Consider the following 25,796-nt stretch of genomic DNA (forward strand, 5'->3'; position numbering starts at 1 on the left):
AGGTTACTCCTTCCAAGCTGAGTTTTATCTTTCTTAAAACTTGTACATGTATTCAAGGACTTTCAGAATATATTCTCTGTTGTTTAATGCTGAAAACACAAGTTTTCACATACCAAAAAAAATGGCCTTGACTAAGAAGAAAAATACATGTTTTTCTGAAGTTAAAATAGAAGTCTAGACTGCCACTTCAAAAAGTGCTAATATCACCTTTTCAAATAATATAGCCTAAAAATTTACATACGGAAAACTAAGCGGTTTCAGTCTCATTTACCAAGAACTAGCCTGGAATGAAGTTCCCCTGATTGATCAATTTCAGGAAGGTTTGACCGAAGAGATTCTTGATCAGTTAGCCCAAACTGAGTGTTCAGGTATGACAGAAGAATTCATTCAGCTGTGGTTGCAGATAGATGGGTGCCTGTAACAAGGAACCTTTAAAATTCACCTATCTATGCAAAAGATGGAAAGAAATTTCAGAATGGGCAGTCAAGGAAGAATCAACGGAATCTTGGAAAGTAAAGCACAGTTGTTAAGAGAGAGTTCAGATCAACTGTGATGATCTGCAGTCAAGCTATTGGATGAAGAGCAGAGTGACCCAATTAATCATATCCACTGATGTCCATGGCAATTATTCAATCCTTATCTCCAAAAGGGATTGGATGCAGTGAAAAGAGTAATGAAAACTGGGTCCACTACTTTGAGCTCTGAGGTAATTTGACTGCTCAAAAGAGCTCAGCTGCCATCTCACAATTATACTGGATAAGGAGGGGGGATGCCCTTTAATTATTTCAACCAAAATTGTTGCCCCATCTCATGTATGGGAGCAGCTTGAAAAAAATAATCTATACTTGCCCTATTGGCCTGTTGCAATGTGTTGAGAGTGGAAATTATCTGTCTCACATTTATACATTTCTTCTGGTCATAAGCTGTTCCTTTGTATTCAGGTCCGGCCTCAGAATGATAATGTAACACTTGGGGATGAAGATGCAGCCCAACAGACCAGCACTGGAGGCTAAGATGGAAAAGACCTGAACAGCCACCATGTATTTCCCTTTGGTGCTCAGGTAGGTGGGCACAAAACTCACCCAGACACTGCAGAAGACCAGCATGCTGAAGGTGATCAGCTTGGCTTCATTGAAAGCTCCAGGGAGATTCCTGGCCAGGAAAGCCACCATGAAACAGATTGCAGCCAGGAAGCCCATGTAGCTGAGGGTGATGTAGAACATGGCAACAGAGCCTTCATTGCACTGCAGGATGATCGCTCCAGGTTGAGAGTGGAAGTCAGAGTCAGGGAATGGCGGAGAAACTCCAAGCCAGATGGAGGAGATGATAATTTGGACAGCAGAACAAGAAAGGATGATGGAATTGGTCAAGCTCTTCCCCAACCATCTCTTCACTTGGTTTCCTGGTTTTGTGGCCAGAAAAGCCAGCACCACCGTGATAGTTTTGGCCAACAGAGAAGAAATGGCAACTGAGAAGACGATGCTGAACACCGTTTGTCGGAGAAGGCAGGTGGCTTTCCTTGGTTGACCGATGAAGAGAAAAGGAGACAAGAAGCAAAGCAGGAGGGAGACCAGGAGGATGTAGGACAGGTCTGGGTTGTTGGCTTTGACAATGGGAGTTTCTCGGTAGTTCAGAAATATGACTAAAATAAAGTCTGTGGTTAGGAACAAGAGCAGACAAAAAGAGACCAGGATGATACCCAAATATTCTTCATAAGAAAGGAAGGTGATAATTTTGAGGATGCATTGGACTCGGTTCTCATTTGGGTATTTATTCTCCGGACACTTGGTGCATTTTTCCATATCTGAGGGGAAAAAATACACACCGAAAATTCTTTTAATATTCTAGCCTTTCTCTTTTCAAGCAGTACCTTCTTGGTACAACTATTAACAATTTGGTGGAGCACTGGGCTAATGCCTCCTTAAGTAACACCAGCTGCCTGCAATTAGTGCAGGTTCGCGTCCCACCAGGCTCAAGGTTGACTCAGCCTTCCATCCTTCCGAGGTAGGTAAAATGAGGACCCAGATTGTTGGGGGCAATTAAGCTGACTTTGTAATAATGCCGCTTGGGGTGTGTGTGAAAGCCCTAATAAGCAGGCATATACATAGAATGAAGGCTACTGCTAAGCTTGTAAGCCGCCCTGAGTCTTCGGAGAAGGGTGGGATATAAATGGAATTAAAAAAATAAAAATAAAAAATTAATAAGAAGAGCTTTTCCAAGAGACATTTCTTAATATCTTTACAGAAAGAAAATAAGAAGTATACAATTTTCTAAAAAACAAAAAACAAAACCCAACAACCCTACACTTCTAATAGTCTATGAAATTGTCAGAAAGCTTAGGACTCAAATGATTTCTTATGTAGTGTGCAGATATCCGTTGATATGTAATTTTATCAGAGTTAAATAATGAATGAATTAATCTTTCTAGTAAAAGTCCTGTCAGATGGTACTTCTTAATATACTGGACTCAGAGGAGGCTTATCTTGTGAAATTTAGTTGGTTGTCAGCGAAAGCTAGTCCTGAAAATAATCTGGAAAAGCTGTCGGGAACAGTTATAACATGGGTGTAATCAGGTGACCCATATCTGTCTCTCTACCTCGTTGTGGACCAGCAATACCTTCTCAGCGATCCTCTATATAGAATTCATTTCAATATATCTTCCAGGAGGTGGACATACAGTAGTGGCCAAAATTGTGGAAACCTTTTGGGGAAAGCGTACAGTAGAAATGCCACCTTTGGTTAGGTTTCCACCCATTTTTCTTCTAATTTCTTTATAACTGTAACCTTGTTCACTTAATGATACTATTTTACATCACTTTCTGGCCAACCAGTCAACCCTTTGCACCATTACTTTAATTTCCTTTACGTTTTACAAGCTCACTAAATGAAAGAACACACAAAAAAACCCAACCAACTTGATGGCAATTACATAACGCACTGACAAATGTCCTCCTCTCAGCTTCAATACATGACATCAATAACTGAATCCTACTGTGATCTGATTGGCTCATTGCCAAAACAGGATGACACCTGATTAGGTTTCTATAAACTCATGCTCATTGGCTACAATCGGATGAAGGAAAGCTACCTGATATCAACCTAAGCAAGTTGTGCTTCCTTTTCCTGGTTATTTGGCTATAACTTTTCATAGGCTACAGTACAGATAATTGAACATACTTTGTTGCATTACATTCTTGATCAAATTATCTTTCTATTGATATATAATTTTATGGTACTACTCCAAAAAAAAGTGATGTTATTATTTATTTATTTATTTATTTATTTATTTATTTATTTATTTATTTATTTATTTAAATTTATATACCGCCCTTTCCCGAAGGACTCAGGGTGGTTTACAGGGTATTTAAAACAACCAGTGCAAAAGTTAAAAACAAATTTAAAAAGATTAAATTATCCCTAAAATTAAAAAAAACCCAGTTAAAAATTCTCAGCCTGGGCTGGAGAGCTCAAAGAGTCTTCAGGTCCCAGCGAAATGTGCAAAGGTCGAGGGCAGTCGTAAGCTCCACGGGCAGCTGGTTCCAGAGGGCAGGCACACCCACAGAGAAGGCCCTTCCCCTGGGTGTTATCCGCCGACAGTCTTTTATCGACGGCACCCTGAGAAGACCCTCCCTGTGGGAGCGCACTGGACGAAGGGAGCCATCAAACCTCAAAAATACACTTTCCCCAAAAGGCTTCCACAATTTTGGCCACTACTGTAAGATCATTCCTCAGGTTTCAAAGTATTCAGATGTTCCTAACAAGTTAAATGGGGAAAGAGACATACAGACTAAAAAGCAGAAGAGATATTTTCTCTGATAATAGTAAAGCTTGCCCATTCTGCTACACTACCTATCTTTGTCCACCCCCTCCTTCATAGAATTTTTACTTTTATATTTATTAAATTAAATTTTCTTCCCTTTACTGTAGATAAGGTAGAAGAAAACAGTTGATTTTCAATCTGTCTTTTAACTTGCACTTTTCTGAAAATGTTCTGGATGAATCCACTTCCGTAAAAACCTGCCCTATTATTTTGTGTCACCCACCTTCCTGAGTGGAGATGGTCCCTTCCGGACAAGGGATGCAGTTATAGCAGCAAACTGGCTCTCCTTCTCGAGCCTGCTGGACAAATCCAGGAGGACAATTTTCTACACATTTGGACTCAGGCAGAGACTAAGCAGAAAAATAAGTGCCAAAGAAAATATGTTGGGACTCATCATCCATCATCCATGGTGGTAAAAGACATGAACATTAGCTAAATAACCTCTGGACTTCACTTAGGTAAATATGAAATCTCTTTCTATATCACTTTGCAGTAAAATATTTTTCTACTTAATGAAGTCTGGAGGGATGGAATTGGAAAAAAAAAGATTAAGTGACAACAGTTAGAACAACTAACCAGTGGAGCAACCTGCCTCCAGAGGTGGTGAATGCTCCAACACTGGAAGTTTTTAAGAAGAGACTGGACAGCCATTTCTCTGAAATGGTATAGGGTTTCCTGCCTGAGCAGGGGGTTGGACTAGATGACCTCCAAGGTCCCTTCCAACGTCTCCTTCTTCTTCTTCTTCTTCTTCTTCTTCTTCTTCTTCTTCTTCTTCTTCTTCTTCTTCTTCTTCTTCTTCTTCTTCTTCTTCTTCTTCTTCTTCTTCTACTTTTTCTTCTTCTTCTTCTTCTTCTTCTTCTTCTTCTTCTTCTTCTTCTTCTTCTTCTTCTACTTTTTCTTCTTCTTCTTCTTCTTCTTCTTCTTCTTCTTCTTATTATTATTATTATTATTATTATTATTATTATTATTATTATTATTATTATTATTATTATTATTATTATTATTATTATTATTAACCAGGGATTTCTGTTCATGGTCATTCTAACATGCATTCCTCCATTCTTCCTCTATCCATGATTTTAAAGTTTGGTGGAAAAAAATCATATTAAATTTTGGAATAAAAATATTTTTAAAGATGTATTACATTTTTATATTATTAGATTTATTAAAATATTATAAAAGTTTAATAAAAAAAGAAACTGCTGAACAGTAAGATTGGGAAAGGTTTCTTCTAGAGTACAAAAAACATTGCAAAACTGTTCTCCGTTGAAAATAGTCAGAAATCAACTTCTAGTTCAGATATAAAGGAAAACATTATTATAAATTAGGGCTGTCAACTTTTAAGGACACATTCTTTGTGTATTTATTTCTTCAAATCATATGGTTGTAAGGCTGGTGAACCTAAAGTAAAATTGACTGCCTAGTGTGGGGTCCTTACTACTCTCTGGGTCTGGTGGTTTTTCTTGCAGATGTTTCTCATGATGTTACCTTGTTTGGTAATGAAATGTTTGCAAGAAAACCATAAAAGTGAGAACACCGAGAACCCCACAGTTCACCTATGACCTAAATATATTCGCTTCTACCAGTGACTGTCTGGTTTCTAGAACTGTAGTGAAGGGAGATGGAGATGAGATCATGAGAATGTGTCCCTCTAAAAGAGTAAGTCAGGCATCTTTGGGGCAGCATGTGACACATGAGTATCATCCCCGTGGCAGAAACAAATAGTTCTGAAGTCCAAAGGTCATTTCTGTTGAATAAATACCAGTCAGGTAACACCAACTGGATGGAAAAACTGTTGAAGGCTTATTGCTCTATTCCAGTCAGTTGAAAGAGAGGCATGGATACCTCTGGCAAAGTCTGGGCTGCTTAAAAACATTATGGACTATGGACCTGCCCTTTCAAGGGGCAATTTCCCCAACTAAGACAAGATTAAGCTGATTTCCTCATGGGACCAAAAGAACCTCCATTCAGTCATGATTCAATTTTATCTGATTCAGTCCAAACCTGAATTCAGGCACCAGTCAACAGATCCACTGTTTTCTTTGCTATTTGAAGATAAGGAACAAGCAAATCTGAGGCTATTAGCACCACAATCCCCTTCACTTGTGGGTGTCTTACCAATCTGATGGAGATACTAAATAGTAGAAGGGTCACAAAAGGGCCATGGTCTGCATCCAAAGAAGAATCACCCAGCTTCTAATATTGGACATGGCTGAATCAGATTAAAACAGACTTCCATCCATAATGATCACCTTTATGAATAGTTTTGAAGCCTCCCAAGCAGTCTACAAAAACTATATGTTTTGTATACCCCACATTCAATTTCCAGTGAAGTCATCCACCATGGTAATTTTGAGCTTAGCCCACTTGAAATGGATGTTAAAGCTTTGGAAAACAGAGAAAAGATGCCAAAATTTCACCCACCTTGTTGCGCAACTTTAGCTCTGGCATAGCATCTTGGTAGAAAATAAGTCTCTGTCTTTCAAAAGTCCCCAGATTCAGTCTGATGGGATCCTCTTCGAGGAGAACCAACAAGCTCATGATGCCCAGATCTGCTGCTACATCTCCATTTTGGTCCATGTAGAGTTTAAAGTAGGAAAAATTGCAAAACTCATTCTTCTCCAGAAAAGGGTGAAACTAGAGTGGAAACATCAAGGAATTTTAAAAGCTGAAACCCTGATTGCTTATCTCACATGATCTTTTTACATTTGATTCCTTCTTGTACAGCTGTCTAACTTGCAAATATAGTCCTCTAAGTTCAAAATATGCTTAATTAGGAGAAAAAGTATTACCAGTGTCTTCATAAGTGAAGGAAAAAGGCTCAACAAAATTTTTGAACATATATTCAAAGAATTTGTATTGACAATATAATTGACACATTTAATCAATTACAGGGAACATTCTAGAACAGGTAACAAATAAATAGAACAGAAAAAAGATATTATTCATAAACTCATTGAAAACAACAAGTTGATTACCAGAAAACATAGATTTTTAAAGAAAGTTGCCAGTCTAAACTACCTAGTAGACCAGATAGGAAACAGGAACAGATGAACTAATTCTACTTTATTGAAGGATTCATTGAGAGAATCTTGAACTTCTGAAAGGGCAAATCTGCTAGCAATTTTTTGTCTGTGTTTTTTTTTCTCTGCTCATTATGCAGCTGGAGGATTCTTCTCTCTTATCTGATCATTCCCTCAGTACCATCTCTTTTTCCTGTCAGAGAAGTCATTCTTACATATCATTATATTTTATTAATAAATTGTGGGAATGCTGGTGATACAACTTGATTTTGGCAAAGTTCTAAAAAAAAAAGTATTTCATTATGTAATGATGGTTGACTCGGGTGAGAGCCGAGTGGAACTGAGCTGGAGGACTGAGATATATATATATCCTGGCTCTATAACATCATCATAGTCATCTAATTGTTCATTTGGTTTATTGCCCTATGCAGTTTTTACTATGTTATGGTTCGCATTCAATATTCTAGCACGGTCTTATATGCTCTCAGGGGGGCTCCTCCCTCCTGGATACGACCTGTAGCCATGTCCCTTACTTCCCTTAAGGACGGGCCCAATTGTTGGGACCCCGAGAGGTGGCTGGGCTTAAATAGGGGCCTCTGGTGGAAATGCATTAAGAGGCCCCTAGTACATTTTTTAGCCGGTTGTTTTAAAGGGTTAGGGAGGAGGGGGAATGGGAGGGAGGGGAGGGAATTGGGGTGTGTTTCATCAACCGGGGATCAGTCTGGGCCTACAATAGTTCCCGGTGAGATAGGGTTGGGGGCACGACCCTTTGGTTCCACTGGTACCGGGGTGGGGTTCCAAATCCCCACGACGATTGGGAATGGCAGCAGGCGGTTACACGGAGGGCCGTATCAATATCTGGGACCACGCCCCCGCTGTCTTCGAGTGGTGGCGTGTTCCGACCCTCCGGTTAGTACCCTTTTGTCCGGGGGTGAGGGGGACCAGGACCCTGAGCTCAGACTGGTGTATTTTAATGCCAGATCCATTGTGAACAAGGCTCCCCTCGTCCGGGAATTGATCAAGGAGGAACACACGGATCTGGCATGCATTACGGAGACCTGGTTGGGCCCAGAGGGTGGTGTCCCTCTGGTTGAACTGTGCCCTCCGGTTTTCTGTGTGCTGCACCAGCCTCGGGCTCAGGGCAGGGGCGGTGGGGTGGCGGTGGTTATACGGGAGACCTTATGTCCGCGGGAGACCACTGTTGTCCAGATAGGCGGGAGTGAGTCCCTTCTCATGAGATGTGGCCCTCAGGCTCAGTTGGGCCTTTTGCTAACATACCTGGCGCCAAGCTGTGTAGCAATGGCCCTGCCTGAGCTGCTCGACACCCTCTCAGGGTTGACGGTGGAGTTTCCCAGACTTATAGTTCTGGGCGACTTCAACCTGCCTTCCCTGGGAGAGTCGTCAGAGTTAGCTCAGGAGTTCATGGCTTCCATGACGGCCATGGACCTGACCCAAGTAATTCAGGGCCCGACTCATGGGGCGGGTCACACTCTTGACCTGATTTTTCTATCTGGTCAATGGTTGGATGATCTGGGAGGGGGCTTGCCAACTATTGTCCCCCTGTCATGGTCCAATCATTATCTCCTGCGGCTGGTCTTCCACTGTGCCACCCCTCGCTGCTGGGCTGTGGAACCGACCAGGTGGTACCGTCCCAGGCGCCTAATGGACCCAGAACAGTTCCAGATGGTGCTTGGGTCTTTACCTAGCTCCCTCACTCACAGCCCGGTCGATGCCTTGGTGGATGCCTGGGAAAGGGCGGCCACCGAGGCACTCGACCGTGTTGTACCCTTGCGACCCCAGACCCGGCACAGATCCCGTTGGGCCCCATGGTTTTCTGTGGAGCTCCAGGAGATGAAGCGTTGGAGATGGGGTCTAGAGAGCGGTTGGAGATCCACCCGATCTGAATCTGACCGATTGCGACTAAGAGCCTTTACAAGGTCTTATCTTGCTGCGATGAGGACAGCGAAGTCTAATTACTTTGCTGCCCTCATCGCGTCCGCAGATAATCGCCCAGCTGCCCTGTTTAGGGTGACTCGCTCTCTCCTTAATCGGGAGATGAGGGAGGATCCCTTACAGGAACGGGCTGAGGAGTTTAGTCATCATCTGGTGGACAAAATCGCTCAGATCCGGACCAGTTTGGACTCTGACTGGGCAGAGTCAGGCATGGAGGAATCAAGCGGTCTTGAGCATGTTATCTGGACTGAGTTCGATCCTGTTTCCACGATGATGTGGACAGGATCATGAGAAGGCTGAGCTCCACCACTTGTTTACTGGACCCGTGCCCCTCCTGGCTGGTCTATGCGGCTCGGGAGGAGACACGAGGCTGGTTCCAGGCAGTAATATCTGCTTCCTTGAAGGAGGGTATCTTCCCTGCCGCCTTGAAGGAGGCAGTGGTGAGACCCCTCCTCAAGAAACCTGCCCTGGACCCGGCTGTTTTAAATAACTACTGTCCGGTCTCCAACCTCCGCTTTTTGGTGAAGGTTGTTGAGAGTGTGGTGGCGCATCAGCTTCCTCTGTTCCTGGAGGAAACTGAGTATCTTGACCCGTACCAATCGGGTTTCAGGCCCGGGTACAGCACAGAGACGGCATTGGTCGCACTGGTGAATGATCTCTGGCGGGCGCGGGACAGGGGATGTTCCTCTGTCCTAGTCCTTTTAGATCTCTCAGCGGCTTTCAATACCATCGACCATGGTATCCTACTGCGGCATCTCAGGGGGTTGGGAGTGGGAGGCACTGTCTTGCGGTGGTTCTCCTCCTACCTCCTGGGCCGCTCGCAGTCGGTGTTGACAGAAGGGCAGAGGTCCGCCCCGAGATCTCTCGTTTGTGGAGTCCCTCAGGGGTCGGTCCTCTCTCCCCTCCTGTTCAACATCTATATGAAACCACTGGGCGAGCTCATTCATGGTTTTGGGGTGGGGTATCATCAGTATGCTGATGATACCCAACTTTTTCTTTCCACCCCGAACCAACCCAGTGATGCACTCGACGTGATGTCCCATTGCCTGGAGGCGGTCCGGGTTTGGATGGGGAGAAACAGGCTTCGTCTCAATCCTGCCAAGACTGAGTGGCTGTGCATACCGGCATCTCGGGTTAACCAGGTTGTTCCATCACTAATTTAATTTAATTTAATTTAATAATTTGATTTCTATACCGCCCTTCTCCCGAAGGACTCAGGGCGGTGAACAGGGCAATACACAATAAAAATCAGATACAAAAATTAAAAAACCATTAAAAACCAATTAAACATCATGCCCATAAAATCAATACATATTAAGTTAAAAACTAATTTTAAAAAACCCAACCCCACCCCGTCAGACCAGGCCAGCTTTTTCGAAAAAGAATGTTTTAAGATCGCGCCGGAAGGAGCGAAGGTCGGGGGCCATCCGGAGCTCAACCGGTAAGCTGTTCCAAAGGTCTGGCGCGCCCACAGAGAACGCTCTCCCCCTGGGGGTCGCCAATCGGCATTCTTTGATCGGCGGCACCCTGAGGAGGCCCTCTCTGTGGGAGCGCACTGGACGGAGGGACGTTGACGCCGGTCGCAGGTGTTGCCGTAGGTAATCCGGACCCATGCCATGAAGGGCTTTGTACGTCATAACTAACACCTTGAACCTCACCCGGAGAGCAACCGGTAGCCAATGCAGCTCGCGGAGCAGAGGTGTAACATGGGAGTATCGGGAAACTCCCAAGACAACTCGCGCGGCTGCATTCTGCACCAGCTGGAGTCTCCGGGTGGACCTCAAGGGCAGCCCCATGTAGAGAGCATTACAGTAGTCTAGACGAGAGGTCATGAGCGCATGAGTGACTGTGTGCAAGGCATCCCGGTCTAGATAGAGCCGCAACTGGCGCACCAGGCAAACCTGGGCAAAGGCCCCCCTAGTCACAGCTCCAATATGCTCTTCCAAAGAGAGCTGTGAATCTAGAAGGACCCCCAAGTTGCGAGCCCTATCTACGGGGGGTAATAGCTCACCCCCCATGGCCAATGATGGGATAATCGGAATTTCCCGGGATGCCGGCACGAACAGCCACTCAGTCTTGTCAGGGTTGAGTCGAAGCCTGTTCCTCCCCATCCAGACCCGGACCGCCTCCAGGCAACGGGACATCACGTCGAGGGCATCGCTGGGGTGGTTTGGGGTGGAAATAAAAAGTTGGGTATCATCAGCATATTGGTGATACCCAACTCCAAAACCACGAATGATCTCACCCAGCGGCTTCATATAGATGTTGAACAGGAGAGGCGAGAGAACCGATCCCTGAGGAAATCCACAAATGAGAGGTCTCAGGGTCGATCTCTGTCCCCCTGCCAACACCGACTGCGAACGTCCCAGGAGGTAAGAGGAGAACCACTGGAGAACCGTGCCTCCCACTCCTAACCCCCTGAGACGTCGCAGCAGGATACCATGGTCGATGGTATCAAAAGCCGCTGAGAGGTCTAAAAGGACTAGGACAGAGGAACAACCCCTGTCCCGAGCCCGCCAGAGATCATTCACCAGCGCGACCAATGCCGTCTCCGTGCTGTACCCGGGCCTGAAACCCGATTGGTACGGGTCTAGGTAGTCAGCTTCCTCCAAGAACAAAGGGAGCTGATGCGCCACCACGCTCTCAACAACCTTCGCCAAAAACCGAAGGTTGGAGACCGGACGATAGTTGTTTAAAATTGCTGGGTCCAAGGCCGGCTTCTTGAGGAGGGGTCTCACCACCGCCTCCTTCAAGGCGGCGGGAAAACTACCCTGACTCAAAGAAGCAGTAATCACTGCCTGGAGCCAGCCTCGTGTCCCATCCCGGGCTGCATAAGTCAGCCAGGAGGGGCACGGGTCCAACAAACACGTGGTGGAGCTCAGCTTCCCCATGATCTTGTCCACTTCTTCAGGGGTAACAGGATCGAACTCTTCCCAGATTAAATCGACAAGACCGCCCGTATCCTCTTCGACAGACTCTGCCCAGTCGGAGTCCAAACCGGTCCGGACCCCACTAATGATGGGGGATGAGGTGTTACGCCCCGTCGATAGGGTTCGCAACTTGGGCGTCCTCTTGGATTCACGGCTCAATTTCGAAGACCATATAGGAGCCGTGACCAGGGGGGCTTTTGCCCAGCTTCGCCTGGTGCGCCAGTTGCGGCCCTATCTGGACCGAGATGCCCTACACACAGTCACCCATGCGCTCGTGACCTCCAGGCTAGACTACTGCAATGCTCTCTACATGGGGCTGCCCTTGAGGACCACGTGGAGGCTTCAACTGGTGCAGAATGCAGTCGCGCGAGTTGTTATGGGAGTTTCCCGATACTCCCGTGTAACACCTCTTCTCCGTGAGCTGCATTGGCTTCCGGTTGCCCTCTGGGTGAGATTCAAGGTGCTGGTAATGACCTATAAAGCTCTGAATAGCTTGGGTCTGGATTATCTAAGGGAACACCTGCTGCCGGCATCAAATTCCCATCGTCCTGTGCGCTCCCACAGGGAGGGCCTTCTCAGGGTGCCGACGGTTAAGGAGTGCTGGCGGGTGATCCCCAGGGGGAGGGCATTCTCTGTGGGCACGCCTGCCCTTTGGAATGATTTACCAGTGGAACTTCGGACTGCCCCCGATCTGTGTACATTTCGCCGGGATCTGAAAACTTGGTTTTTTGATCTATCAGGCCTGGACTCAAGGGGTTTTAGCTTTTAATATTGTTTTAATTGTTGGGCTTATGTAATTTAATCTATTTTAATTTATACTATTTTTATATCATATTTTATGTTGCCCTGTAAACCGCCCTGAGTCCTTCAGGAATAGGACGGTATAAAAATTTAATTAAATAAATAAATAAATTCAGAACTTAGTTACACGAGGGGCTGGCTTGTATGATAATGAAGTGGATAAAAACTTTATTAAAACTTGTACTCAAATAATTTTAATCTTTTTAATGTTTCTCATAAAACGGGGTAGTTCTGAATCATACTTTGTCCTTTGTCATCATTTTTTCTTTATTGTCCACAGTACAGTAAATTTGATAAAATGTTTAATGCATGACTTCATTCAACTCTTAGGTAAAGGTAAAGGTTCCCCCGCATATGCGTGCTAGTCATTTCTGACTCTAGGGGCTGGTGCTCATCTCCATTTCAAAGCTGAAGAGCCAGCGCTTGTCCGAGGACGGTCTCCGTGGTCATGTGGCCGGCATGACTAGACGCCAAAGGCGCACGGAACGCTGTTACCTTCCCACCGTAGTGGTCCCTATTTTTCTACTTGCATTTTTACGTGCTTTCGAACTGCTAGGTTGGCAGAAGCTGGGATGAGTAACAGGCGCTCACTCTGCTACGCGGCACTCGGGATTTGACCCGCCAAACTGCCGACCTTCTGATCGACAAGCTCAGCGTCCTAACCCACTGAGCCACCGCGTCCCCCAAATTAGACAAAGCTAATTTGATCTTATTTTAAAATATCAAGTTTCCAAATATATATGTATTACAAAACCTCTCAGTTGGTAAAGGAAGGATACAACACTTCAAATGTTACTCAGAAGTTTAATATCTTCTCATTGTTACTCCAGAGTGCCAGACACGGTAACATGAACTCTGTCATGAGAGGAGATTCTGGTTGAATGAAAGCAGAAACATCCTAGAAGGAGGAACAGTTTTAGAACTGAGCCAGTAAAATTGAGAAGTTCAGTTTCTCCCCTTCATTGAATGTCTTAATGCAAAGACAGAGCAGCCATCAGTCAGGAAAGCTTTAATTGGAATTCCTGCAGACAGGAGAGGTTGGGCTAGATAATCTCAGATTCTCCTTAAAATTTATAAAGGTAAAATTATATGCTAATCATAAATCCATCCACACAGGAATTTATTTAAAAATGTATAAATCCTTTTAAAATCAGCAGTAGTTAATATCAAAATTTATTTTTTGTGCTATAGACAAGGGGTCCACACACTCTGGGCTGTGGCCCACTAATGGGCTGTGGCCAATTTGCAACTTGGCTATGGGCTTGTGTACATGTGTGCGTGCACAACTAGTCTCATGTGAGCAGCAGGCCAGTATACCCACGCATGGACATGCAACTCAACTTGTAGTCGATTTGCTTTGCATACATGTGCACACTGGTCCAATGCTCATGCAGGTTGAGCTGGGCATGCACACATGCATACTGCCCATTACTTGAGTAGCCTAGTTGCCTTTCCCCCCACTCCCCAGCTGGGGCACCAAGCTGCAAAGGTTGGGGACTGCTGGTATAGACTACTTGGAAAAAAAATTCCCCAAGTGATGAGATTGGCCAACTTGTTTGGCCTTTTATAGCAATAATAATAATAATAATAATAATAATAATAATAATAATAATAATAATAATAATAATAATAATAATAATAATAATAATAATAATAATAATAATAATAATAATAACAATAACAATAACAAGAAGAAGAAGAAGAAGAAGAAGAAGAAGAAGAAGAAGAAGAAGAAGAAGAAGAAGAAGAAGAAGAAGAAGAAGAAGAAGAAGAAGAAGAAGAAGAAGACGACGACGTTGGAAGGGACCTAGGAGGTCATCTAGTCCAACCCCCTGCTCAGGCAGGAAACCTTATACCATTTCAGGCAAATGGCTGTCCAGTCTCTTCTTAAAAACCTCCAGTGTTGGAGCATTCACAGCTTCTGGAAGCAGGTTGTTCCACTGGTTAGTTGTTCTAACTGTCAGGAAGTTTCTCCTTAGTTCCAGGTTGCTTCTCTCCTTGACTAGTTTCCATCCTTTGCTTCTTGTCCTGCTTTCAGGTGCTTTGGAGAATAGATTGAGTAGATTGAGAAGGTTCTCCCCCTCCTCCTTTCTGTTCTCAAATGGAACTAGGTTTTATTAACCCTTGTCAGGACCTCATACCTGCCATGGCTGTAGCCTTGGAGTGCCCAAACTCTCTTCCCCTTTCTTCCTTTTCTTCCTGGAATTGGACAAATATGCAACATTCAAGGCATGGGCCAGAGTCTTAATGAAACTGTAATAATGTTCATCATTTGTGACCTGGAACTTGCTCCCTTTCTTTTGGGTCCCAAGTGGTGATTTCTGAGTGCATTTTCTCCGGCCTTTGACAGAAAAGACATGCTTTGAAAGAGAACATTCGAAAGACTGATCTTCAAAGTGGAGATTTAGAAAGAAATAGGGTTCAAAGCCTTCATCTTTTGGCTTTTCATTTGAAAACAAATAATAATAATTCCAAATACTATGGATGTATTTGAGAAGTCTGTGCTTTTTTATTTCATAAATTCCCAAGCCTGTCATGATCCAGACTTTCCTTTCAATGGGTCCTGGCAAACCTTCAAGGGTTAAATGGAAAGGAAGAATTCTCTCCCAAATGGGTTCATATTCTGCAAAGTGAACAAAAACATTGACTTGTCTCCACTTAGACATGGCTTCCCTGAAGGATTCTGTAGGTGTACTTGTTGAGAATTGTTGTGATATAACAACACAAATTTCATTCCTGACAAGCAAAGGAGTAAACGTTTTCATGAAATTCTCTCCTTTCTCTGTTTCTGAAGCAAAGAGACCAATCAAGGTCCATCTGAAATGGAGGAGAATTTGGACAATTCCTTGGTACTGAAAACCTTGTTTGGGTAATGTCTGGTGGAAAAATGGAAACTGATTTTTTTCACTCAGAGCCTCGGAAGCAATTTCAAGACTAATCTGAAAAAGCAATAAGAAAATACAGTAAAACATATAGAGTATCTTTTATGAGCAATAAATAAAATAATCCATTTGGATTTTTTCATGACTCTGGGATTTGTTCACCACTGAAATTTCCATTACTTTGGCTAAGAGCATGTAGAAAAAATGAGCTTTTCACAACCACTTAACTTTCGGTTGCACAGAAGTTCCTTTTAATTGAACGCAAACCCTCTTCACCTTCACAAGTGTGACGTAGAAGCCCCAATGCAATAAGGATGGTGTTATAAGAAGATGTCTGTTTTGATCCTTGCTAACTCACCACTGTGAATCCTAATTTGGCCATGATATCTACAATTCTATAGACAAGATATGGTTGGATCTATCACCCACCCATCTTCTTATAACACCACCATACTCAATTTACCAGATAGAGAAATACACTCACAAACCTGTGAGATTTTGTAGGGGTTGACTAATGTTGACATCTGGATAGAGATGTCTCTTTCAGCTCCATCAACCAGAGTCAACAGGTTGTCTTTCCTTCCACAGCTATAGTTGGGAACATTGGCTTCTCCTGTAGAGAGTATGTCCAGCAAGGCATCTGAAGTGCCATGTGTATTCAAATAGTTGTCATGGATGTTGTAGCCAAGTGTCAAATTGTGCAAGAGCTGTGGAGTTTTGTTGATAACTTGAATATTGAAAATAAAGTGTACTATTCTTGACTTATCATATGATAAACTAGTGTAAAAAATACTCATGTTAATATCTCAATCATCAACAGCAATTACAAAATAATTCTATTTAATACATTTTTTTCTCAACAAACATATTGAATCTTAAGCCAAAAATAGAGGCAAATAATCATCACCCATCACGTTTTAGTGCATATTGGTAAGATGGGATGGAGATAGTCCACCATCAGGGTTATGAATCACAAATTTGCTGTAATGTTTGTTGTTGTTGTTAGCTGCGAAGTCGTGTCCGACCCATCGCGACCCTATGGACAATGTTCCTCCAGGCCTTCCTGTCCTCTACCATCTTCTGGAGTCCATTTAAGCTCACGCCTACAGCTTCAGTGACTCCATCCAGCCACCTCATTCTCTGTCGTCCCCTTCTTCTATTGCCCTCGATCTTTCCCAGCATTAGGCTCTTCTCCAGTGAGTCCTTCCTTCTCATTAGGTGGCCAAAGTATTTGAGTTTTAGCTTCAGGATCTGGCCTTCTAAAGAGCAGTCAGGGTTTATCTCCTCTAGGACTGACCGGTTTGATCGCCTTGCAGTCCAAGGGACTCGCAGGAGTCTTCTCCAGCACCATAGTTCAAAGGCCTCAATTCTTTGGCGCTCAGCCTTTCTTATGGTCCAACTTTCACTGCCATACATTGCAACTGGGAAGACCATAGCCTTGACTATACGCACTTTTGTTGACAGGGTGATGTCTCTGCTTTTTAGTGTGCTGTCTAGATTTGCCATGGCTTTCCTCCCCAGGAGCAAGCGTCTTTTAATTTCTTGGCTACAGTCCCCATCTGCAGTGATCTTGGAGCCCAGGAAAATAAAATCTGTCACTACCTCCATTTCTTCCCCATCTATTTGCCAGGAATTGAGAGGGCCAGATGCCATGATCTTGGTTTTCTTAATGTTAAGTTTCAACCCAAGTTTTGCACTCTCCTTCTTCACCCGCAACAAGAGGCTCTTTAGTTCTTCTTCACTTTCTGCCATTAGAGTGGTATCATCTGCGTATCTTAGGTTGTTGATATTTCTTCCGGCAATCTTAATTCCAACTTTTGATTCATCTAGCCCTGCCTTTCTCATGATGTGCTCTGCATATAAGTTAAATAGGCAGGGTGACAGTATACAGCCTTGCCGGACTCCTTTCCCAATTTTGAACCAATCAGTGGTTCCGTGTCCAGTTCTCACTGTTGCTTCTTGACCCGCATATAGGTTTCTCAAGAGACAAATAAGATGGTCTGGTACTCCCATCTCTTTAAGAACTTGCCACAGTTTGTTATGATCCACACAATCAAAGGCTTTAGCATAGTCAATGAAGCAGAAGTAGATGTTTTTCTGGAACTCCCTAGCTTTCTCCATGATCCAGCGTATGTTGGCAATTTGATCTCTAGTTCCTCTGCCTCTTCGAAATCCTGCCTGTACTTCTGGTAGTTCTCGATCCACATACTGCTGAAGTCTAGCTTGTAGGATTTTAAGCATGACTTTACTAGCATGAGAAATGAGTGCAATGGTGCGATAGTTTGAACATTCTTTGGCACTGCCTTTCTTTGGAATTGGAATGTAAACTGATCTTTTCCAATCCTGTGGCCACTGTTGAGTTTTCCAAATTTGCTGGCAAATTGAGTGTAGCACTTTTACTGCACTGTCTTTTAAGATTTTGAATAGCTCAGCTGGAATACTATCACCTCCACTAGCTTTGTTGTTGCTCAGCTTTTCTAAGGCCCACTTCACTTCACATTCTAGGATGTCTGGCTCGAGGTCAGTGACCAACTCATTGTGATTATCTGGGACATTAAGCTCATTCTTGTATAGTTCTTCTGTGTAATTTTGCCACCTCTTCTTAATCTCTTCTGCCTCTGTTAGGTCCCTGCCATTTTGGTCCTTTATCATGCCCATTTTTGCATTAAACGTTCCCTTCATCTCTCCAATTTTCTTGAAAAGATCTCTGGTCCTCCCTATTCTATTGTTTTCTTCTATTTCTTTGCACTGTTCATTTAAGAAGGCATTCTTATCTCTTCTAGCTATTCTCTGGAATTCTGCATTCAATTGGGCATATCTATGTTTTTCTCCCTTGCCTTTTGCTTCCCTCCTTTCCTCAGCTATTTGCAAAGCTTCCTCAGACAGCCATTTTGCTTTCTTGCATTTCTTTTTCTTTGGGATGGTTTTGGTTGCTACCTGTTGTACAATGTCGCGAACCTCTGTCCATAGTTCTTCAGGCACTCTGTCTATCAGATCTAATTCCTTAAATCTATTTGTCACCTCTACTGTATATTCAACAGGGATATGATTTAATTCATACCTGAGTGGCCTAGTGCTTTTCCCTACTTTCTTCAGTTTAAGCTTAAACTTTGCAAGGAGAAGCTCATGATCTGAGCCACAGTCAGCTCCTGGTCTTGTTTTTACTGACTGTATAGAGCTTCTCCATCTTTGGCTGCAGAGCATATAGTCAATCTGATTTCTGTGTTGACCGTCTGGTGATGTCCATGTGTAGAGCCGTCTCTTGGGTTGTTGGAAAAGAGTGTTTGCTATGACCATCGTATTCTCTTGACAAAATTCTATCAGCCTGTGCCCTGCTTCATTTTGTACTCCAAGGCCAAACTTGCCTGTTATTCCAGTTATCTTTTGGCTTCCTACTTTAGCATTCCAATCCCCCATGATGATAAGGACATCATTTTTTGGTGTTAGTTCTATAAGGTGCTGTAGGGCTTCATAGAACTGGTCAATTTCATCCTCTTCAGCACTGGTGGTTGGGGCATAGACTTGGACTACTGTGATATTGAATGGTTTGCCTTGGATTCGAACTGAGATCATTCTGTCATTTTGAGGATTGTATCCCAGTATTGCTTTTCCTACTCTTTTATTGACTATCAAGGCTACTCCATTTCTTCTGAGGGATTCTTGCCCGCAGTAGTATACCTGATGGTCATCTGAATTAAATTCACCCATTCCTGTCCATTTTAGTTCGCTGATACCTAAGATGTCGATGTTCAGTCTTGTCATCTCTTGTTTGACCACGTCCAGCTTTCCTTGATTCATGGATCTTACATTCCAGGTTCCTATGGAGAAAAAATCTTTACAGCATCGGACTTTCCTTTCACCACCAGACACATCCACAGCTGAGCGTCCTTTCGGCTTTGGCCCAGTCGCTTCATTCTTTCTGGCGCTACTAGTACTAGCCCTCTGCTCTTCCCCAGTAGCATATTGGACGCCTTCCGACCTGAGGGGCTCATCTTCCAGCGTCATATCGTTTTGCCTTTTGGTACTGTCCATAGGGTTTTCATGGCAAAGATACTGGAGTGGGTTGCCATTTCCTTCTCCAGTGGATCACGTTTTGTCAGAACTCTCGGCTATGACCTGTCCGTCTTGGGTGGCCCTGCACGGCATAGCTCATAGCTTCATTGAATTACGCAAGCCCCTTCGCCACGACAAGGCAGTAATCCATGAAGGGGGCTGTAATGTTTAGCAGTACTAATTTTCACCAGCCCAGTAACCAGGTTGTAAACTAATTCAATCATTAAAACAAACTCATCATAAATGGAAGAGGATTTTTGATATGTGACCCAGAAAAGCCATTCTAAATATTATTCCTATAAGGATCAGGAAATGAATATGAATGAGTGGTTAGGAAACTATGGAAACAAAAGTCATAAATTCAGGATTGGAGAGAAAAAGAAAGTAAGGTAGACTTTCACATTTTCTTTCTGCCCCATTTTTGGATTTCTCCCACAAAAGAAGACAAAAGAGAGAATGCATGGAAATCAAAACGATTCATAAAAATAGACAGGTCTTGTGATATAGGAGCAAGTGAAAGAAGAAGAAATAAAAAACAGTGGACCTCTAAAGGGACAGAATTCACACATTCATCACACTGAATGACTTACGAGTCAGACTGACTATTAGGAGCCATGTTGAAAAGCAATATTGCAGGCGATATTTCTGTTGCAGTGATTACTATACTAATGAGATGGTCTCCTGGTTTGTAATAGCTCCATGGTTTGGTTCCATCCTGATGTTCCAAACTCAGTGGACACTTGATTCTAAGCTTCCCAGAGACTGGCAGGGACACCAGCAGCATCAGAAGCACAAGCAGGGGGTCCATAATTCATGGGGCTGAATCAGTTCCCTTTCTTGTTTTTAAATACGAACAAGGGTTAGAAGAATTCAAAGGACTCTTACAAGATGAAAAATGCCAGTGGATTTCCTAAGTCAGACAGGGACAAACCAAATTTCATCTGGATAAAGGAGAAAGTGCATTCAAGAGCAATGTTCCTATCGGTCCCAAAACTTGTTCCAAAGAGAGTGTTATTGAGGCATTTATCATTTTCTGACACAAGATCCCTTCCATATTGCTTCAGTCTGAAGTTTACATCAAAGCAATCACTGGAGTAGTAGCAGAAGAGATCTCAGATACTGAGTTGGCGATAATTACAATAAGAGGCAACTTCTCTTCCGGGAATCCTGAACTTTTTCAAGGGCTCCAATTAAAGAGGATTAACTGGAGAAAAATACATTATGGAGAAATCACAGATATCCCCTGGGGGCACTGTTCTGTAGTGATTGTGGTCCTTGTCAGGACATGTCCAGAAAGTGAAGCTGGAGTAGATAATTCTATAACTTTGTCTTTCAACATGATCTCTTTTTTATTGAAAAGTTTTACAATACATTTTTTTAAAAAGACAAAGAAAGGATGTTTATAGGCATCATCTTTTTGCCAACTTTTTTTCCACTGAAAAGTAAAGCTCCAAATACTATGGACATACTTGAGAAGCCTGTCCTTTCTCATTGAATATGCTCCAACTATTGTCACGATCCAGACTTTCCCTTCAATGGGTCCTGGAAAATCTTCAAATGTTGAATGGAAGGGAAGGGAAGAATTCTGCCCCAAATGGAATCAAATTCTATGAAGTAAACAAAGATATTGACTTGTTTCCACTTACAGAGAGCATCCCTGAGGGGCGCTGTGTGCCCAGTTGCTGAGAATTGTGATATAACCACACAAATTTTATTCCTGACAAGCATAGGAGTAGAAGTTCTCATGAAATTCTCCCCCTTCTCTGTGTCTGGAGCAAAGAGACCAATCAGGGTCCATCCAAAATGGACAAGCAGTTTGACAATTCCTGGGTACTGGAACCCTTCTGTGGGGAACATTGGATGGAAAAAAGGGAATTGACTTTTATCACTCAGAGCCTCTGAAGAAATTCTCTCATTGATCTGAAAAAGCAATGAAGAGTGCTGTGTTATATTTGGGGTCTTACCAAATCCAAATTTTTCCTTAGTTCAGTTTCCATCCATTGCTTCTTGTCCTGCCTTCAGGTGCTTTGGAGAATAGTTTGACTCTCTCTTTTTTGTGGCAACCCCTAAGATATTGGAACACTGCTATCCTGTCACCCTTCATCCTTCTCTCCATTAAACTAGACATACCCAATTCCATTCTTTACTTCTCAGATGATGTGATCAAATTTGTTCTAGTAGTGATATAAATTAAATGTCAGAGTTCAGCTCAATATAAGTGAATATTGGTAACGTTGGTATTTTGTATTTAATAATTCAATTTGAGGAAGCTGCATAGCTATGATTTTTAAAAAAGCACAAGCAAACAGTGCTTTCACTTCTGCCTTTGGTCTAAATGAGCTCCTTTAATGTTGAGGGAGCCTAGATCCAGTCAAATAGAAAAATTCCCCCAGGTATGGAAAGGTGTGAACTTGCTCTATTGCCTCATAATCAAACAGCCCTATATGGCAATGATATCATTTTCCAAAGACCTTAACTTTGACTTATCAATAATCAGGTAATTTTTATGAGAATAGGAGCCAAGTCATCTTAACATTATATGAAACCCAAATGTCATATTGGCAGCACCCTTGTCTTACTTTATGGAAAGGATCAGTCCTACTTCTCATGACTCCACTGAGCCCCAAACACACTCACAAACAAATGAACAAAATTAATTGGGATGGAAGGGACCTTGGAGGTCTTCTACTCCAAGCCGCTGCTTATTGCAGGAGATCCAATACCGCTCCAGACAAAATGAATGTCTAGTCTCTTTTTGAAAGCCTCCATTAATGGAGCACCCTCAACTTCATGAGGCAAGCTGTTCCACTGATTATTTTTTCTCACTGTCTGTGCTTGTAGAAAGGGCTTTGAACAGGGTCAGCATTCTGAGTTTCATTCTAATGACAATCAATTTCTTCTATAATATTTGTTTGCTGTGTCAAATGCTATAAAGGCAGGAAACCATTATTTCCTCTGGCTGATATTTTTTTATAGTTAGATGGTTCAAAGCAACACAATTCTCAAGAGTGAATAGAATCTGCCTCTCCAGAACTTAGAAGTCAACTGGACCCCCCTGTCTGATATGATGCATTGTGGGGCCCCATGGAACCGATAGATATGTTGCACAAACAGTTTAGTTAGCATTTTGGCTGTTGGGATTTTTGGGTAAAGTATGAAATGGGCTAAGGGACGCGGTGGCTCAGTGGGTTAGGATGCTGAGCTTGTCGATCAGAAGGTCGGCAGTTTGGCAGGTCAAATCCCGAGTGCCGCGTAACAGAGTGAGCGCCTGTTACTCGTCCCAGCTTCTGCCAACCTAGCAGTTCGAAAGCACGTAAAAATGCAAGTAGAAAAATAGGGACCACTACGGTGGGAAGGTAACAGCATTCCGTGCGCCTTTGGCGTCTAGTCATGCCGGCCACATGACCACGGAGACGTCCTCGGACAAACGCTGGCTCTTCGGCTTTGAAACGGAGATGAGCACCGGCCCCTAGAGTCGGAAACGACTAGCACGCATGTGCGGGGGAACCTTTACCTTTACCTTTTATGAAATGGGCTTGTCTAGAGAACAAGTCTGTAACCACCCAAATAACTCTGTATAAGCACAGGGTTGCAGCTGGTCTTACTCATTCCTTTGGAGCAGGACTGCTCCTACAGCCACATCGCTAGCATTGGACTGACTGACAAAAGCTTTCTCCAGGTCTGGATGCTTTAAAACCGGCTCCATAGAGAAAAGTATCTTTTCGAATGCAGCTTGACACTCCCCCATACATTTCAGTGGCTGGCTGAGTTTCGGTTTGTCTGTCCCTTAGTCTTTAATAGATTTGCGATGGGGAGTGTGATTTGTGCAAATGAGGGAATGAAACCTAAAAACTTCGCAGTTGTTGTGTGAACTCACCCAGATTTACTACAAATGGTCTATGTGATGGCCTATGTAGTATGTTTGCACAAAAGACTGAAATCTTTTTATAGGATCTGCTTTTGGACTCAGGGTTTCTGGCTATCTAGCATGGCAACATTCACAAGACAAAAGATCAGTCTAGTTTGTGATCCTGTTTTGCAGAGGAAGGAGCATCTCAGGGTTTGCCCCCAAGTTCCTTTTTTCCCCAGCCATTGCCTTGTCTTATGTATATCCAGTGCTTTTTTTTGTAAAAGAAAAAGGTGCCAGAACTCACACGTCACACAACCCGCCTTGCCTACCCTACAAGGTTCTATCCAAAAAAGGTGCCGGAACTCCGTTCTGAGCATTCTATGACAAAAAAAGCCCTGTGTATATGTCTGGGGTTTTACTTGAGCAAGCATTCCTGATTACTTTTGTTTTCTTAAGCATTCTTGACCTTTCTTGTACTCTAGCAGGGTCCTAAGGATGAAGGAGTGTCTGCTTTTAGATTGAAGCTTCTTAATTCAAAGATATTAGGGAAGGAAACTTTCAGCCTTTCCTTCAATGGAAAACCACTTCCTTAAAAAACCTTGCCAAGGTCTCTGGCTCAGCTCAAGCTGGGATCTTTCTGACAACCATCACCCAGTTGGCTGAGGCTGTGAGCCTTGCTGTGCCTGGCTTTGTTCTTGCAAGCCCAGCCATGTGGCTTCCAACTGGCTAAAATTGGGCCAATATTTGCAGCTGGGTTCACTGCAGAAATATTGTGTAGTGGGTCCGACGCAAGAGAGACGCCAGCCGGTGTGTGAGTTCAGCTCTTTATTGGAAGGGGAAGTGAACTGAGGAATGAGGGCTACCTGGCCTCCTTATATACCTGGCCAGGTAAGCTAACAGCCAATGGGGTTGGCCCTAGGTTTCCCACCGAAACTGTCCAGGCCAACGCCCCCTGAGGGCTGTTGCTATGCAGATGCCTGCATACATAACACCCCTCCCCCCTTACAGAAGACCCACATAACAACAACATGCAACTACTATAACTATGAGTATATATATATAAAAAACCAGTGGTGTCCTTGTGTGAGGATCACTTGCACACATAGTCCGACAGGTAGGCTGGTGTCCTGTGTGGACGGGTGGATCGTCTGGGTGTGCTTGGCCTCTGGGCTTGGACCGTGGGTTCCTGAGGCCTTTGTGTAGGGCTGCAAGGAGCCGGCATCAGGAAGTCCTCCTCCTCTGGTCCCTGCCCTGTGACATCCTCAGCTGGGTTGACCCCTCCTGGAGTGTGGTCCTCCTGTTGATCGTGTGCGTTGAGTTCAGGGACGTGTGTGACGCGCTCAGGGGCGTGTGTGACGTGCTCAGGGACTCTTCCTCTGAGCTGATCGATGTGTCGCCTTATGTGTCTGTCCCCCTCCACCCCTACAATGTACGAAAGGGGTCCTGTTTTCCCGACCACTGTCCCCGGAACCCAAGGATGTCCAGCCCCATAGTTCCTTGCCCAGACCAGGTCCCCCAGGTTGAGGACCCTGTGTGTGGATGATGATGGCAATGGTGATGGTAGTGATGCTGGTGGTGATGGTGATGATGGTGATGATGGTGATGTTGCCCTACCGGTTTCGGCTGCTACCCGGTCTGGGTGTAGGCGGTCCAGCTTGGTGATGAGGCGCCGTCCCCATCGCAGTTCTGCTGGGCTCTTGCTGGTAGCCACGCATGGTGTTGTGTGTTGGGCTAGTAAAAATTTGGCCAGTCTGTGGTGCCAGTCCCCGCTGATGATGCGCCAGAGTGCGTCTTTGGTCGTCCTTACCATCCGTTCGGCCTGCCCGTTGGTAGATGGATGGAAAGGCGCAGAGGTGGCGTGCCTAATCCAGTTTGCCTTCAAGAACGCCTGGAAATCAGCAGCAGTAAACTGAGGCCCATTATCAGACACAATTACTTCGGGGAGGCCGTGTGTGGCAAAGAGAGCTCTGAGCACCTGGATTGTCCTCCCCGAGGTCATGTTGGGGACAGGGACTACCTCTAACCACTTGGAGTGACTGTCCACCACTACTAAAAATAGTTGACCCTGGAATGGCCCCGCATAGTCAATGTGAATGCGGGACCATGGTGTGTGTGTGGCCTCCCACCAGTGTACTGGTACATGTGGCACTTCTGGCCTGGATCTCTGGCACGTATAACAGGCCTTGACCCGATCCTCAACCTCCATGTCCAACCCGGGCCACCAGAGGTAGCTCCTAGCCAGTGCCTTCATCCTGATCACCCCCGGGTGCCCTTCGTGTAAGGAGTCCAATACCCTGGCGCGTAGTGCGGGTGGAATGATCACCCTGCTACCCCAAAGGAGGCACCCTTTGTGTGTGGAGATTTCATCGCGTCTAATGAAATAGGCCTGAAACTCTGGTCCCGGGGATTTGTCCTGCCACCCTGTGCAAACCCATGAGTGCACCCTGCCCATGATGTTGTCTGTGGCTGTGTGGCTGGCAATGT

The 25,796-nt window shown here is 44.1% G+C and overlaps 1 protein-coding gene across 1 annotated transcript in view; it reads right to left on the reverse strand.

Moving 5' to 3' along the window:
* Positions 1–899: 899 nt before the first annotated feature.
* The window catches only part of LOC310633298 (vomeronasal type-2 receptor 26-like), a gene marked incomplete at both ends in the record, with an annotated part of 28,268 nt that continues 3,371 nt past the window's right edge, over positions 900–25,796 (reverse strand). Inside the window, 5 exons of the mRNA XM_083350998.1 lie at positions 900–1,804; positions 4,044–4,170; positions 6,245–6,457; positions 14,669–15,466; positions 15,898–16,116. Coding sequence (XP_083207124.1) covers positions 900–1,804; positions 4,044–4,170; positions 6,245–6,457; positions 14,669–15,466; positions 15,898–16,116 — 2,262 coding nt within the window. The remainder of the gene's footprint in view (positions 1,805–4,043; positions 4,171–6,244; positions 6,458–14,668; positions 15,467–15,897; positions 16,117–25,796) is intronic.

Source organism: Vipera ursinii (genome assembly GCF_947247035.1).
Source record: "Vipera ursinii genome assembly, chromosome: 2".
In the NCBI taxonomy this organism is placed as follows: Eukaryota; Metazoa; Chordata; class Lepidosauria; order Squamata; family Viperidae; genus Vipera; species Vipera ursinii.